The sequence below is a fragment of the Lissotriton vulgaris genome, chromosome 1_1 (genome assembly GCF_964263255.1).
Source record: "Lissotriton vulgaris chromosome 1_1, aLisVul1.2, whole genome shotgun sequence".
Taxonomy (NCBI): domain Eukaryota; kingdom Metazoa; phylum Chordata; class Amphibia; order Caudata; family Salamandridae; genus Lissotriton; species Lissotriton vulgaris.
The window spans coordinates 947,934,927-947,952,414 of record NC_141685.1 but is presented as its reverse complement, the minus strand read 5'-3'; the positions used below and the strand labels follow the sequence as shown (position 1 = coordinate 947,952,414).

The 17,488-nt window shown below is 44.0% G+C and overlaps 1 protein-coding gene across 6 annotated transcripts in view; it reads left to right on the top strand.

Moving 5' to 3' along the window:
• The window catches only part of RACGAP1 (Rac GTPase activating protein 1), a 44,092-nt gene extending 29,592 nt beyond the window's left edge, over window positions 1–14,500 (top strand). For 3 of the 6 annotated variants that reach the window (XM_086959283.1, XM_086959293.1, XM_086959301.1), the window contains exons 8-17: window positions 3,628–3,754; window positions 4,651–4,781; window positions 4,916–5,080; window positions 5,485–5,580; window positions 6,784–6,982; window positions 11,708–11,813; window positions 12,022–12,154; window positions 12,243–12,381; window positions 13,382–13,490; window positions 13,798–14,500. In XM_086959283.1, the coding sequence (XP_086815409.1) occupies window positions 3,628–3,754; window positions 4,651–4,781; window positions 4,916–5,080; window positions 5,485–5,580; window positions 6,784–6,982; window positions 11,708–11,813; window positions 12,022–12,154; window positions 12,243–12,381; window positions 13,382–13,490; window positions 13,798–13,873 (1,281 nt within the window). In that variant the 3' untranslated portion in view covers window positions 13,874–14,500. The remainder of the gene's footprint in view (window positions 1–3,627; window positions 3,755–4,650; window positions 4,782–4,915; window positions 5,081–5,484; window positions 5,581–6,783; window positions 6,983–11,707; window positions 11,814–12,021; window positions 12,155–12,242; window positions 12,382–13,381; window positions 13,491–13,797) is intronic. The other 3 variants (XM_086959277.1, XM_086959310.1, XM_086959318.1) reach the window with 1 other exon arrangement.
• Window positions 14,501–17,488: the final 2,988 nt, after the last annotated feature.

Genomic DNA, 17,488 nt, shown 5'->3' with positions numbered 1-17,488 from the left:
CACGATGGTGTCTGCTGTCGGTGATGCTGGAACCAGGATTGGAGCAACAAGCCTTGGCAAGGGCAAGCCCACGCGGTGGAGTCAAGATGGCGTCTGGAGGGGACCAGGAGGGTCCGGGGTGCTCCTCTTTTGGAGGGGAGCTAGGGCCAGTCTGGAGCAACCAGACCAGCGGTGTAATCGTCGTGGTACGTCAGGAAGGCCACTAGCCAACGGGCAAGTGACCGGACAACGTGGCAAGCAGCAAAGGAGCAGAAGGGCCCCACGCAGATCTCGTGGATGCTGGGGGGCTGGACTTCGGTGCTGGAGCTGCTTTGGGTTGGGGCTTCTCAAACCCCAGTGCACTCACTCGAGGATCCCTCGGCGGTCGTGCTGGTTAAGCGTCGTGCAGGTTTTGAAGATGGCCGGTCCCTCAGGTCTCGTCACACCCACGGATCTCAGCTGGGCTGATGATGCAGGTAGAGGTCAGAGATGGCAGGGAATCCGGGTCTCGTCGAGCTGGTCAGTCTTGATCCGGAGGATGGACGTGCAGCAAACCGCAATTGCTTAGGTGGTGCCTGCGGGTGCAGGGTGGCAACTCCTTAGCCACAAGGGAGAGTCTTCAGAGAATGTCAAGAGTTCCTTTCGTGGAAAGTAGTTCAAGATTCAAGATTATCTAATTTGGGAAGTGGGTCCGCTCCTACCTTTTATCCTAAGAAAAGGGGCTGGCACGCGTCTAGGTCCTGCCCATGGGTGGGACCAGGAGGGGGGTGGTTACACCCCTCTCCTTTGTCCGGTCTCTCCCCAGCTCAGGGGCTGGGGTGCCCCTGGAACTGGTTTGAGCCGGCATATGCACTGTGAGCACCGGGGTGCCACTTGCAGTCACCGTCCTCTCAGCCCTGCCTACCTGGGATACACAAAACCCTGTCTGGGATGGTGCTACCCAGGAAACCCCCAGCAGCAGGAGGTCAGACTTGTGTCTGTGGTGGTGGTGGCAGCATCCATTTTGTGATGCTGAGGCTCGAGTTAACTTTAACCGGGGTTCACAGTTACATCCATGTCGTGTCCCTCTAGAAGGGTGGAATCCCCGTCGCCAGAATTGGCGAGGGGTTAGTATTCCAATTCGTATGACACCTTACTCGACATGTTTTGATAAAGCGATACCAAAGTTGGCAAATAACCGCGAGGATTATAATGCACTTAAGAGTATATGGTACGCTTTATCATGGAACAGCTATTAGGACTTGGTTCCGCAAGCTGCAAACGGGCTCAGCTCATGCCAGAGCACCATCTCACATAATTCCAAGCACTCTGCCTTCAGGATTGATAAGGCCTGCCATAGGAGTGACTGATAGGAATACATGTGTCCATTTTACGGTTAGATATAGGAATACTATACCTAAAGCAAAGGGTGATTACACCACCTTGCCCCAGCTGTCGTGCAGCCAGTTGTCAGATTTGGATGGCCAGCCAGGGGTGGCATAATACATGCTGCAGCCCCTGGTAGGCCCTGAGTGCACCTATGCCCTGGGTACCTAAGGTACACTGTACAGGGACTGATAAGGTGACTCAGTATCCAATTAGATATGTACCTAAGGTACATGGAATCCATTTTACAGAGAGAGCAGTGGGCCTGGGGTCCTGAATAGCAGGGCCCCAGGTCAACTAAGTCGAAAAACCAGCAAAACACCAGGCAAAAAGTTGGGGGCAACCATAGTTAGATATCCACCTTCCTACACCGTTGATGTAACAGTTGTTGCAAGGGTTTATCTATTCTGTAAGACCCAATGGCGAACAAGTTGGCCATTCACGCTAATATCTTCTGTTTAAGTCCTTTGTGATCACTTGAAAGATGGATATTTTTACTACAGAGGGCTAAAGTGATGGTTTATTAATGTAAAAAGCAGGTACGCTCATGTGTGGACTTCCTCTTCTCTGCAACGGGGACACTGGGTCAGTAAAATCATTTTGTACTGTGACAGAGCTGTGAAGCTGATCTATTAAGAATGTCCATTTAGAACTTGCAATTTAAGTTGGACTGGAATGTTTCAAGAGAGGGCGATTCCTTCCCTGTTCACATTGCATACTTTCGCAACATTGTAGCTTTTATTAGATTAATAAATGTTTTTGGGAAGTGGACCATCTGGAAAGCATGTAGTGTCTCTTCCAGATCTAGGCTACTTGGGCGCAGCATAGTCCAGTCTGCTGACTAGGTCGACAAGCTGAAACAATGCCTGGTGTAACGTCATGTTCGCTACCAGGCTGTAGCACTTCAGAGTAATTTAACCTCTGCTTGTGCACACACATTGCCCTTTTGTCTGTATAAGCACTCCAATTCCCTGGTTAAAGGTGGCTTTTGGGTGAGAAATGTTGATTAATTCTTTAAGCCTTTGGCACGGTTCCTTGGTCCTACGTCCTCAACCTCTAGATCAGCCGCCCTTAACCTGTGGTCCGGAGACCCCTGGGGGTCTGCAGTGTCTACACGTTTTTTTTGGGGGGGGGGGGGGGGGGGGTCAATAAAGAGGCAGCATTGGGAAACAAACGTTCGGCAAAGGAATTTGAAATTGGAAACTAAACATTAAGAAGTTGGCATCCTCCGATTTCTTTGTGGGAGCAGTGCAAGTGCATCAAACAGAATATAGTATTGACAATAGGTGGCCTCAATTGAATGTAGAAATGCTCCAACATTGTCCTTAAAATTATGATTATTTTTTAAAACCTATTTGTTTTTTAATTTAATAGATTTAATCATTTGTGTATTTGTTTGAATGCTTGGTTCTGTAATTTTGTGTATTCTTCCATTCAAATCATTAAAATTGCTTCGGCTAGAGTCCCCAAATTACAATATTGAGTTAGTGGGGGTTCCCTGGTTCCAAAATGTTTTCAGTGGTGGGTCACGGCATTCCATTAAAGGTTAAGTAGCGGTCCACAGAAGTTAAGATGAAGAGCCACTGCTTTAGAATACCCTCAGCAGCTACACAGTTGCACTGAGTCTGTATTTGAGGATGTCTGAGTGTGGGTGATGCAGAGGACCATCTGTTAACATTTTTGTTAGAACCTCACCCAAAGGTGATTGGACATCCAGGGTAGGTGGTATAGGAATTACATTAAATAGGGCCATGAGTCCTTCTCATTCCAAGAGGAAAACCATCATATGTACCCTGAATGTGAAAATCTGCACATCTATAGTCCTCGGAAACTATCAAGCAGAGATGTAAACTAAAGTTCCAGTGCTTCCTTCCCTTGTAGAAAAGATGTGTTGAGGATTGTGGAAGGCAGTCATTAAAACTCGAGGACTTGTTACACTTTCACTTTAAATGTTATGCGGCTGGTAATTGCCCCTACATTTCGGATTGAAGGTGAGAAACACTGATTCCTTTGGATAGATTCCGGTGGCCCTTGTAAAGAAGCTGCATGTCCCTATAGTACTAGCACCAGCACAAAGTAGTTGGACAAAAAAAGGTGGTGCAATAATGCATTTAGGTGGCATGTGGTGAGGAAATACTGTTCGTATGAATTGCATGCTTTCAGTTAGAGATTGGTGTAAAGCTACCCAGACCTTTACACACCTCCCTGTACTTTGCTAACACAGCATTCTTGGTGATTACATCGTAAACCCAAACCTTTACTGGATTATTTTCGGTGTTCCAGAATGAATCCATTGTGGCAACGACGACTGTGACGGTTCCAAACAATGGTGGCCCAATTGAGGCTATCTCCACCATTGAGACTGGGCCATATTGGACCAGAAGTAGGAGGCGAACAGGCGAGTTGAAAGGTAAGATGATTCTTTCATAGAAACATGCAATTAGCAAAGGTTAAACGTAACGTTGTGTTTGACGTGCAGATTCCACAGCGTCGAGGGATTCTTGATTGTGCCAAACATAGTTTTGGGGCTAGTTTATTCATGACTCTTAAATTGTAGTAGCTCGACCCTGATTTTCCCCTAAAATATATATCTATATATTTTTAATGGTTTACCCAGTTTAGCTCCGTTTAGCGTGCCCTCCTATTTTCGTGTGTTTATTGAGCTAGTGTCTCACTGCATTTCTAATCATCTACTGTTAACATTTTTCAGTTTTGGGGGCCTGTGTTTGCATCTTAAGTAAGATAAACATTTTAGCTAATGGTCTTCCCTTCTCAGGTGTGCTAAATTCACACTGGTATTTATGTTCTGTATCTAATGTGTGTTAGTGACTTCTGTTCAGAATCATGTTTAAAGTCTCTTGCTCAAACCATGCTATTTCATCTACCTTGATGGCACACTGTTCTTTGTAGTTTACAAATAATGTATAATAATATATAAGGACTGTTTATGTAAGGACTTCTACACAATTGTTGATTGGATCAAATGCAAAAGGGACTTATCAACCTTTGAAACCCCAGTCAGCCCTGCAGGAAGTTTAACCAGCCATCTGAAAGTCTCTTGGAAAGATCTTAGTCCACATATCCTATCGGCTCAATCTGAGTAGTTGAGAAGAAACGCTTGTACAGGTACTAATGTTGCTTGTTGAAAGCCTAACACTGGGCAACACAAGGTCTGCTATGGACTTGATGACTAGAGATGTTAGGAAGAATGTTTGTTTTCATTCCAAAGACTGGGTGAGGGGATTAATTAGCTGTAGCAATAGAGAATGTATTTGGAAAGTAACTTGTTGTTCTATTCTATTTCAGCCAATCTGCAACCATGGAGCAGTGACTCCACCCTGGGTAGCAGGAATTTGGACTTTAACTCTGCAAGTGACGGCACCAGAACCCCACAGGGTACAGGGGGAATGAGGTTGCATGAGTTTGTATCCAAAACGGTGGGTGTTCAACAAAGGGAGACATGAATAATTTTACGGTGTTGCACTGTTTCTATGCATTGCAATGCACTTTGAAAAGACGTTACTTTATAATAAAAAATGTCTGTGCGTTTTCTCCTTGTTTCCATAATCAGGTTATCAAGCCAGAGTCGTGCGTTCCCTGTGGGAAGCGTATAAAGTTTGGGAAGCTGTCACTTAAGTGTAGAGACTGCCGAGTGGTATCTCATCCAGAGTGCCGTGATCGTTGCCCCCTTCCTTGTATCCCAACACTGGGGGGCACTCCTGTCCGGATTGGAGAGGTACAACCGACTTGCTCACAGTTTAGCCATGTGAATCACTATGGCAATAAAAGATGTTCATGCAGGGTGAATCGTTGGCAGAGAAAGGCTGCTCGTGTGACTGCAAAAAAAATTTGGGAGGATGGATGCAGGAAAAAAATGTGTAGGAAAGATAATTGAATGTAAGAGGAATAATTAAATCTCTTAATCTTTATGGTAAATTTGGTAAGCGATGTGACACTTGGTGAGCAGAGCCAGACTAAGATTCAGGCTATTTGAGTTTAAAGAGCAGCATTGTTAAAGCATCTCTTTTTTTCTTGGCAACTGAATGGATTGCTGGGTGTGGGTGACGAGGGAGTTTACTGCAGAAATTGCAGGGATTTAAATCTGTAGGATATGTCTTAATCTCCTCTCTTGCTTTTCAGGGCAGCCTGTCTGATTTTGTGTCCTCAACACCACCCATGATCCCCTCTGTTGTTGTGCACTGTGTCAATGAGATTGAGCAGAGGGGACTCCATGAGGTAAGAAATACTGGTGACTTTCCTATTAAGGAGGCTGGTGTGAAAGGGAAGCTAAATGGTACCACAATTTAGTGGGGTGGGAGTATAGATCATATTTGATGCAGGAATTGATGGTGGCATTGTTTGAGTCTCTGAAGAGCTTTTCATTTTGCCATAAGTCAACGGAGATTGGATCATGGGGGTGGAAGCGAGTTGCCCCATGGCGCTTTGAGATGGATGAGTTTTAACCTTTGGTCTCTGTGAAAAGAGACGGTGAAATAGCCCATAATCAGACCTCAACGGATGGCATGGCCAATGGAACTATACAATTAATGTCAAAGTGGGTTGTAGCAATCTAGCTTCAAGTGGAGGATGGGCAAGGGACCTAAGATGAAGAGGGTTGAACCTGGGATCTTTATGCTAGAAGTGTTGGCTAGGTATGTATGAGATAGGTGGTTGGACCATGGACATCTGAGTAGAATGTGGGAGGTGTGAAATGGATAAGACTGAGTGAAGGTCTGAACCATGGAGATTGGGAGGGTGGTGACTACAGCAGAATTGATGGTTGGCACGCAGGGTATCTGGGTCTTAAAACTTGCTAATGGGTGTTGGACAGGATAAACTGGGTTTAATACGGGAGATAGATTGGAGGTGGGTCTCGACCATGCATCTGTAAAATACAAGAACGGGAAGGAATTACTAGAGACCTGATAGAAAGGTGTCCTGGACCAGTGGCCACCCGACTACAAACGGTGAAGTGGCACTGGACTTTCTGGGGTGTGGCTATACCACAGTTCTTTGAGATGGAACAGGGAGATGGTTGCAAGTGTGAGCTTTGCAGTAGATGGGTAGGGAGAGAACCAGACCTGAGATCGAAGTGGGTAGTTTGATTGTGGACCTCAGAGTGGAAGGTGTTGGGCCATGAAAAACCCAAGAGAAAGGAGGCGTGTGAAGAGCATCTGAAAACAAGGTTGGGACATGGGGTTAAATGTGGGAGCTTTGAGATTGGTTGGGGGAATGACTGGAGATAGATTTTAGGATGCATGGGGGGGTAGTAGTGCTGACCAGTAGATGGATAGAATGCGCTCATTGGGCATTGGGATGTTACAAGGCTTGGAAAATATAGGTATGAGAAGGGGGTTGGTGTCATTTGTTTGGCTTTGAAGCTTTTCCTTCTTTCTCCCCCCCCCTGACCCCCCCCCCCCCCCCCCCCCCCCCCCCCAGACTGGCCTTTACCGAATTTCAGGATGCGACCGCACAGTGAAGGACTTAAAAGAGAAATTTTTACGCAGTAAGACTGTTCCTTTGCTCAGTAAGATAGAAGACATCCATGCCGTGTGTGGTTTCCTGAAAGACTTTCTGCGAAACCTGAAGGAACCTCTTCTTACCTTTCGGCTCAACAAGACCTTCATGACTGCAGCCGGTAAGCACATATATTTTAAAGACCCGTTTCTTCAAAAGATGATTGGGCTTGGAACACTTGGTGAATTGTGGAAGGCCTTGGATAACTAATGACCTCTACAATACGTAGAATGAAAAGGTCTCAGGACTTTGAGTAAGATCAGCAGGATTCCCCCACTGCCGAAACGTTAGTTTGCTTCATATCTCAACTGTCCCTTTATTATTCGCCTTATCTTCCCACTTCCACTGTCCAATTTGTCAAGCAATCCATAAAGAAATCCACCAGATCATGATAAAGGAGCAGATAGCTCTACTTTCTACTGACTAAATCTCTCCTGTATTCTTTTCTTCCTTTGTCTATCTGGCTTTTTGATGTAAATGCTGCCTATTGAGTCGCACCTAGAATGATGCACCTTGATTCTAACAAGAGCCTTGTATCGTGTTTATCTACTGGCGAGCTTACTGCATATGTGGTGGCGTGGAAAGGCATAAAGGATAATGAGACTTCCACATCACATGCACAGCACTAAACCCAGTAAGCCATCTTGCTAGACTGTGCATGAAATGATTTACATGGTTGTGTGTGTGTGTGTGTGTATATATATATGTATATGTGTGTGTATATATATATATATATATATGTATATATATGTATATATGTGTATGTGCATATATATGTGTATATGTGTGTATATATATATATATATGTATATATGTGTGTATATATATGTATATATGTGTATATATATATATATATGTGTATGTGTGTGTGTATATGTATATATATGTGTGTATATATGTGTGTATATATGTATATGTGTGTATATATATATATGTGTGTATATATATATATGTGCGTATATATGTGTGTATGTATATATATATGTGTATATAATATGTGTATATATATATATATATATATATATATATATATATTCTCCATCTGGCCCAAGTCGGAGGCTCCCGGGTGCTCTCGGGCGGTGCACGCGAGGCGCAGCAGGACCCGCTGCGATCAAATAAATTCAGGTTTTCTCCTTACAGAGAAGTTTGTTCCTCGTCCACTCCCGTGTGACCAATAAAGTTCCAACCACACTGGTTTTTAGTCGATTGTAAGTTTTTTAACCAGCAACACCTTACGCGTTTCGGTCTCTACGGAGACCTTGCTCACAGGTTAACTGAGTCGACATTATTTTGACATTTAAATAAAGTGAAATGAGTTTTTTTTAGAAGTTACATCACTTCCTGTGTCTCGCACAGGCATTGTGGGACATGTAGTTTCAAATAACTGACGTTTCTGTGCATAACTGTTCATTACATTTCAGTTTTGTTTCATAAGTAGCACTATTTATAAACAATATGAAATAATATACAACTATATATGACCATTGTGTAGACAATTAAACCAAAATTGAGCCCTCAGGTGGGCATTTCAAAATTTACAAAAAGTGCGTGCCTACTGTTAGCAATCGTATATATACATTTGAGGAAATTGATTCTGGGAATTTAACCACATGTTAAATCAAGATATAGCCCTCCAGTGGGCATGAACGCTCAGTATCAAACAGTGACTTATAAGTCTCTAAGTCATCAAAGCTGATTACATCATATCAAAATTATTCTAACATGTCCTAGATAAATGAAAAATTAAGAGTGAGGGTTTCAAATAAGGACAAGTACATGCAAATTAAAATTAAGGCAGGGTAGGTATCAGTTGTTTCTGAAGGTTGTATAAATACAGTTTTACAGGTGGCAATGTAGTTCTTCGTCCTGATTATGCCCATAGGGGCTCAGAGTTCGAAAGTTCATGATGTGTTTGGATTCTTTTTGTCTCATCACTCTCTCGGTCTCCACCTCTTTGGTTAGGTCCATCACTTTCAATTCCATGGAAGATTAGAGGTTTCCAATCTCCTTTATGTTCCTTCTCCATGTGTTTTGCCATGGCATTACTGCGGTCAGAGTTAATGGTAGCTCGAACATGCTCCAAAATGCGAAGTTTCAGTTCTTTTTTGGTGCTTCCGATGTACTTTAAGGAGCACGGACATTCTAGGGCATATATGACAAATTGTGTTTTACAGTTAATTAGTTGTTCAATCTTCCAAGTTTTTTTATTTGCCATCTTTATTTCCTTGGTAGTTTTGGCAATACAACAAACTTTGCATCCAGAACATTTATAAAATCCTCTGGGTCTCCGCCATACTTCTGGTTTCTTTTGTTCTTGAAAGTGACTAAAGATAAGTTTGTCTTTTAGGGTTTTTTGCCCTTCGATAAGTCACATTTGGATGATCTCCCACAATTTCAGCCACTTTGGGGTCCATATGTAGAATATGCCAATTTTTTCGCAGAATTTTAACGATGGCTTGGTTGGTTGTTGAGTGTGTGGTGATGAAGCGAATTTTATCTTGTTCCTCATCTGGTTTTGGTTTATCTCTGAGCAAATCAGTTCTTTTTATACTGGAGGAGCGATTTAAAGCTGTCTGAATCCATGCTGGATTGTTTTTTCTTTTTTCGAATCTTGTTTTGGCCCTATTGCACTATCTCAGGAGCCATGCCGCCAAACTCAAAGATGAGAGGTTGAGGTGCAACATCTGCCCCCGAACTTCGTGAGAAGGTCCGGCCTGCACGGCAGCCATATGTGTGGAAGAAGAGACCGGTGAAGCAGGTTCTTGGCCATTCCGGGGCAATCAGGATCAGGACAGGCTTTGCTGTTTGTGGATTTTTGGTGGAATTTCTAGTTGAAGTACTGGGCAGTGTAGCCTGGTTTTATAGGCTGCATTATCTGTTTTTAATTCTCTCAAGTGTCTCTTAAGTGTCTGTGCAGTTCTGCATTTTTCAACACCTTAAGAGATTATTTTTGATTGCTCCGGGGTCCACGCACATGGGCGGGACTATTCACTAGATTATGACTATAACCGAGATACCCCTACTACAGAACTGGAGTTACAGGACAGAAACGACTCCTTACTTACTAACCCTAAAGTAGTAACTCAATTCCACTTGAACCAATCTATTGAGTTGCCTGTATTCTTTGCTCACCCTGATTCAGTTGCCAAAAGAGCTTTACACACAAGATGTGAAAAGGGCATTTAATTACTACATTAATAGAGCTCAACCATTCAGAAGGACAACAACTTTCTTGCATTCAACAAACGCAAGGGAAGAGCAATTTCTAAATCTGGCATATCATGTTGAATTGTAAAATTTATCCAGGCCTGTTAAGCGAGAGCTAAAGGGGCTCTCGCTAGCCCTCCAAAAGCTCACGCTACTCACAGAAAAGGAGCTACTATGGGTTTCCTAGGAAATCTACCCATGGGTGACTTGTAAGGCAGCTATGTGGACCCCACACACGCACATTCACCAAACTTTATTGTGTAGATGTCCTACCCGTCAACGAGCCAATGTAGGCCAACTGGTTCTACGTATATTATTTCAAGCAAATGTACCCCTCACAAGTTAGCCACCGCTTTGGGATGAAAACTGCTTTACATTATATGCTACAAAAGGGGGTGGTGATGGACGGAGCATCTGAATCAATCAAACACACGTCCATCACCACCCCCTTTTGTTACATTATATGCTAGGCATGTGTATCTATAGCCACACAGGCTATCAAATGGTGAGTGTTTCCCTGTAAGCAGCTCTTTGTGGCATGCAGTGCTGTAGATTCACATACGCCTTCCTTCCTCTCCATAAACCTAGGAGGGTTGCTGTTATCGTACTTATATTTCCATGATCCCCTCGCTAGGACTAATCATCCTTTATACTTCATCCTCACCGGCAACCAGATAACACTCTAACAATGGAGTCGAGGACCATGCGCATTGCGAGCAAGAGCAGCCGTCTCATAACCTCATGACTCAAACATTTCTTCAAAGAAAAACAATGTGCACACTTTTCCGAGCCTAACACTAAATGGTGGAATTATGCTAGGCATGCATATCTACAGCACTACATGCCACAAACTGGTACTTACAGGGTCACTAACATTCATTAGAGATGTATGTATGTTTGTATGTATACAGGGGTTGCTTTTACTCATTTCAGTTTGGCTTGGTTGGTACATTACCAATTCAAAGCTGTAATACTGTTCCTGGAGTGGTAAATGGCTTTTGTCATTTTACAGCACTGTGCTAGTCATATGCTTAAAGACTTTGTTGGAGAAATGGCAACAGACTTTGTCCATTTCTATCTCGTGTGGATGGCACTGTTCATTGTTGGTTTAGATATTGGAGTAAAGGCAAGTTACTTGCGTATATAAAATCTGCTGCCCTGATGACTCTATTTGAATGCTTGCAGCCGTCCAATGGTTCCAGGTCTTAGTAGCATTTTGATATGTTCAATTTAAAAGTGGATTGTGCATATGGCTTTTAAACAATTCACTGGTAATAATGGTTTCCATGTCCTTTTGTAACTTGTGGTATAGTTGGACTATGTCGTCTTGGCGAATGCTCCTTCGATAGATGTAAATTTCCCTTTAGTTTAATTCTGTATCCTATTAGATTGTTATGCGTGAACTGGTTCATTAAAGCTGTAGTGCACAGTTGAAAGATCTTAATTGTTGCCCCATGTTGTACCCCTGAACGAATGGTACTTAAAGAGTGGATGTGGGTCCACCTAATTTTAATGAGCAGAAGGGAAATCTCACTGTATAGTCTAGTTCTGTGACAAACTTTTTCCGTAACTAACCTAAACTGTTTCAATGCTAAGCTTAACACCACAAGGGAGACTTATTGAACCTCTACTTTTACAGAAATCAGTGACGAGGATAACAGCATAGCTGCTATTTATCAGGCTGTGGATGAACTTCCCCCTGCACACCGGGATACCTTAGCATTCCTTATGATTCACCTACAAAGGTATGTGAGCAGTAATTTGCTGATGGGAAAAGGTGTGGTGGTGAGGGCTCAATGCCTTCTGTTGATTATCTGTTGACCTGGTGAAATGGTTGGCCTTGCCTGTTGAGCTGTAATGTGGAACCTTCAAAAAAGCTATTTCTTACTGTGTTACAAGGCTGACTATAACGTGGGTTGATTTTTCAAAGGAAACTGCTTGTTTCTTGTCTAGAGTTGCCCAGAGTCCAGACTGTAAGATGGATACTTCTAACCTAGCCAGGGTATTTGGCCCCACACTTGTGGCACATGCTGTGCCGGACCCAGACCCCATGACTATCCTTCAGGACACCAAGAGACAGCCAAAGGTAAATTTGCTTTTGTATACAATACTGAGTTCAAACATTGAATTGTAGCTGGACTCTAGCATCTGTTACCATGTGCTTTCTTCCCAAGGTGATAGAGCGTTTGCTTTCATTGCCTGTTGAGTACTGGAGCCAGTTCATGATGGTGGAACAGGAGAACATGGACCCAAGTCACATCATACAAAACACCAATGCTTACAACACACCAGGCGGCACACCGGACATAAAAGGTATGGTTGTAATTGAGCTGTGTAATTATAATGGCTTTTCTTGTACTTTGACGTAGCGCATCCTTTAACCCATTCAGTGCTGCGAACGTCCAACGGTCGTCGCGTGCACTACCTCGCTAGTGCTGCGCATGACCGTTGGACGTCCGGATCCCGTTAGCGCAATCGAACGTCCGCACTGGGGCAGAATTTGCGGCGCGCTTAACGGGTTAAAGCTAGAAGCCGTGTGTACAGTAATTTGTTAGAGAAACCTTTTTTAGTGAGATTGTGCTCACCAAGAAGTACCACTGGCAGTAGATCAAAGTGAAAGTTTGAAGTTTTATCTCCTATGAAAGTTGACTTGCAATGCTATGTCAGCAGTAGAAAAAAAAACAAAAGCAGTACCCCTTAGTGTCCGAAGGCAAACTTTGCTCAAGTACTCCTGCATTAAGGACATTCATTCCTTGCATCAGTGTTATTTAAAGTATAGTTCAATAACCTATGAATAGCCTTGCCGTGCTGGATTACCTCCCTCTTCTTGCAATATTGAATACAAAGACTGTTCATTTATTATTATTGGTCACCTTACCACCTAAATGATGTGCTTAATACAATAACTTGATGGCTGGACAGTTTCATCTGCACACCAGTGGCCATATCTTACCTCTGATGAAAATAAATCCGAAAAAGTTTTGGGCTGAAAGCTCCAATCTCCTCCAGCGGTAATTTATCAGCTGTTCTCTTCTCCCTGTCAGTCCAAATAATTATGGTCATAGGGACTCTAAGACCGACCCACAAGTTACAGAATGCACTATGAAGATTCTGCCTAGCTCGTCCGCATAATATTTCAACAAATGTGCTAATTGTTTTTGCTGTTTGCAACATTTCACCAATGGTTGAAGCCTGGTTGAAGTATCCTGTTTTGTTTTTGATGGTTGTGGTGCAGTACCATCTTTTGTTTGTTTTCACCCCTGTCTTTGTTTTCCTGGTTAAGGTGTTTATTTTTGGTCTATTTATCTTTTAGGGAACCTGTTTGGACCAATCACTACCCCGGAGCAGCAACTCTCCAAGACCCCCTCGTCCAGCTCATTATCCCAGAGAGTCCGGTCGACCCTTGGCAAAACCACACCCAAGTATGTCTCGTGTCCATTGTTATTAGTATATCCTCTGTAGAATAAGAGTTATCTTCCTTTTCCTGTGGGTGAGAGGCTAGCTTGTTCAGCAGTTCTCACAGAAGATCAACTTGCTCTATGCAGTAACTGTGAGAAGTGTTGGTACTTATGCCTATGTATACCTTCCTCTCAAGGATTACTCTCCTTTCATCTTTCTCTTGAATTATTAGCTGGTTTGCTCTTGGGTACCTTTTCCAAAAGGATACTTTGAAAAGTGTTGTTGTGTACATGCATTCTCAGTTATTCTGCTTGCTTTCCTCTTGTTTAGGTTTGGGAGCAAAAGCAAGTCTGTGACCAGCATTGGCCGTCCTGGAAACTTCTTTGCCTCTCCCATGCTGAAGTGAGCTGTTGACAATATTTGTTTAGCCTACTCCATGACTAGAGCGATGGACGGTACCAGTGGTTCTGTGGAGACTACACATGAATTTTACTCCAAGCCTGCTATATTCCTTCAGTTTTCCGAAAGCTTTTAATCTCGAACGGCTGCAAAAAATATAAAAGACTTTTAGAATTTAAAACCTTGATGGATAGTACTATTTTCAGCAAGAATACAAACATTTGAGATGCTCTTTGAATGGTTTATACTTCATCTCTAGCAAATGACTCCTGGCTCTGTTTTGTATTTTTTATTTTGACATGTCCCTTCACTTGACATACTCCAATAGTGTACAAACTGCCAATTACACTGTCACCCTTCAGCGTGATGGACTGCTGGAACTCTCAGTTCCTACCTTCTCATCTCACTCTTTTTTGTGCTGAAAGGCTTAGCTATGAGAAACATGCATGCAGAATCTCGGACCATCTTTGCCTCTCAAGCAAGAAATATTTGCATTATTTTCCCCCTCATATGCTTTTAAAGACTTAAACTAAATATGCAAAATCTGTAAATAGAAAATGCTTTTGTATTTATTTTGCTTCAGAATCTGTAATGTAATTTACAATTCCACTAAAGCTTTTGTTTTTAAATTATATGTGTTGTATTCACAGGCAGCACTACATCTAAGGGAGGCAGTGTGGGGGATAGAGGAGAAGGTGGCGTGCACGTTGTACAAGTGGCAGTCATTTTATTATGCTAGACATGACACCTTTTCTCACAGTCCCTTTTTTGAGCTTGTACTGAAATCCTATCCACCTTCCAAGGTCTTATGCAGCCTTTGTGCTAATGAAACGCGGAAGTGTTGTCCTCCAGGAAGCATTTCGGTAGAAGTTAGTACTGTTATTATGGAGCATGTCGGAAATCTAACCCATACTGGGCCTAAGGAATATGATGGGATAACTCCATTATTTTATTAGAATGATCAAGACGTGTCATTTGTATGAGCCAAAAGAATGGGAGAGATTGAATTTCACCCTCCCTGTGGGTGTAGGTAAAACTGTATCTGTAATGTAACTATTTTTTTAAGATGACCAACATTTTTTTTAATTTTACGACACTGCAGCTTGTCCCCATTAAAGATCTTATTGTTGCTCAAATTTATAGTTAAAGAAAAAAACTATATACACCCCAACAGTGCCAGTCACAATCTCTTTGCCAAAGGATGCTACAATGTATCATGCCTATGAACGGCGTTTGATGTACTAGTTCTGTAGTAGGGATCTCTCAGTATAGTCCTAATCTGTGAATAGTCCGTTCTGCCCCAAATCCCCCCCCCCCCCCTGTGCGTGGACCCGGAGCAATCAAAATAGTCTCTTAAGTCGTCTTCTTCTGCAGTCCTGCATAGACACTTAGGAGAAAATGAAAGACCAATAATGCAGCCTGAAATTAACAAGGCTACACTGGCCAGCACTTCATCCTGAAAAAGGATAGCGAAATAATACAGAAATTTACACATTTTTCAAAGTTTCACACAGAGAGAAACTCCCCTTCACAAAGATCCTTTATCATGATAGAGAGGAAGGGTTGGACATACAAGCCCTGTAGGCTGTCATTATGTGTCTGGAAAAGGGATACCGTGCTTTTAAGGAACCCTCCAGAGACCCTTGGTATCCCATAATGCACAACCACAGGCAAGTTACTTTCGGTTCTTTTTTCCGGCTCCTGCTTGCATGACCCTGGAGCATTGAGCTCTACCTTTATTGGCATTACTTCCATTTTTTGAGGTTTTTTTTTTAGCTAATTAGTGTTTCATTCGACGTCTGGGGCCTTTATCTTCCTTTTGCTGCTTTTTTGGAGCTGCTAGTCCATCTTTTTCCAGTCGAAATGCCAGCGTTATTTGACAAGTTCCCTGAGTGTGGTAGGAAGAAGGCCACACAGTCAGACTCACACAGAGTATGCATACTCTGTCTTCCATCAACACATGTTCCTGACTCCTGTGATATTTGTCAATCTTTCTCCAGGAAGACCCTGCGTGACGGGGAGAAGATCCTTCTTCAAGCCCTGGAGCAGAGAAGACATCAGGGTGCAAGTGGGACCTCTGGGCGTGGAGGAACTCTATCCTCTGCCCGTGCATCGGTCTCTGGGGGGCTCCCCAGTCAAGAGAAGGCCCAGCACTTGTACCGGTCCCGGTCGACGTCGATGACTTAGACGTCAACGTTGAAGGGTATGACTAGCATATGCTCCCCATCGACCCAGGGCTCTGGGTCGAAGCGATGTAGACTCTCGGCATCAAGGGGGAAGGACGTCGAGACCTCGGGCGAGGTAGACATTGAGAACTTCAGACTGTTGACACACCATCGTCTTGCTGAGTCCCGAAGACATCGGCACTCGCCGTCGAGGCGACACCGCCGTTTGCCGTCAAGGAGACTATCGACGTCGAGGAAGGAGTCGACGTCTAAGAGAAAATAAACGCCCAGGACAGAGTCTAGTGGAAGCTCATCCTCTGGTTAGCATTTCCACATCAAAGAGTACCCGGTCGTGCCGGCGCTAGTCATCACACTGACTACTCTAGGACCTATTCACCTTCACGGCCTAGGGCACCTACTCCTCCTCTTTAGCAATTACCTCCTCCGCTTCCACAAACGAGGCCTTTGATTCTGGCTCAATCGCTGCCTCTTCCGCAACCGCCTGTGCCGGTGGTTCCGGCCGCGCCCAGGAGACTAAGATCACGGGGGAGACCCCTCTCGCGCAGTGGGCATAGTCTTCGACCAGATTGCGACATCGCCGTTGTAGAGAGAGGTCACGGTCCAGGTACATGGACTCTTCTAGTGACAGGAGGTATTCACCTACTTTGTCGGACTCTCCGCCAACGAGAGTTTCGCCAGTGGATGACATTGTGACATCCCAGGACGTACTGCTGAGGGGAGCAGCAAAACTAGGGATAGCACTGACGGTGCCTATCCCGTCGACCTCTGTCATATTAGAAACTCTGCAGCATAGGCCCCCCTCTTTCGTCCGTCACTGCAGTTTGTGCCAGGGTTGGAGGAACCGGCCATGGAGCTGTTCCTTACGCCGGCTTCGGTGAAGTCTGCTCCATCTCCACTTCAGAAGAAGTACAAGACACCAGACTCTGATCCGGCATTTGAGAACAGACCCTGCACCGGACTCTTGTCATTGTGACAGCGGCAAAGAAGCAACATTCTACTGCCCTGTCATCTACGGTCCCTCTGGACAAGGAGAGCCGCCAAATGGATTCAGCGGGAAGAAATGTCTGCAGTACGGCGGCCACTTCCATGAAAGCTGAAAGTTCGACTGCGCTTTTGGGTCGCTATGACCGGTCACTTTGGGAGTCACTCCCAACAGTTCATTGAGCTCCTCCTGAGGGACAGAAGGGAAGACTTTCACGAAATCTTGAATGAAGGCATGATGGTTTCCAATCAAATCATCTTCGCAGCTGCAGATACCCCCCTCTCCTGGCAGCTCATGGGTACTGCCACGGGGTGAACTTGAGACTCCATTCCTGGTTGAGACTTACCTCCCTGAAACCAGAGGCGCAACAGTGCATTGCCAACTTGCCCTTTTCGGGGTCCACCCTCTTCGGGACCCATGCGGATGAAGAAATGGCCCACATGAACGCGGAAGT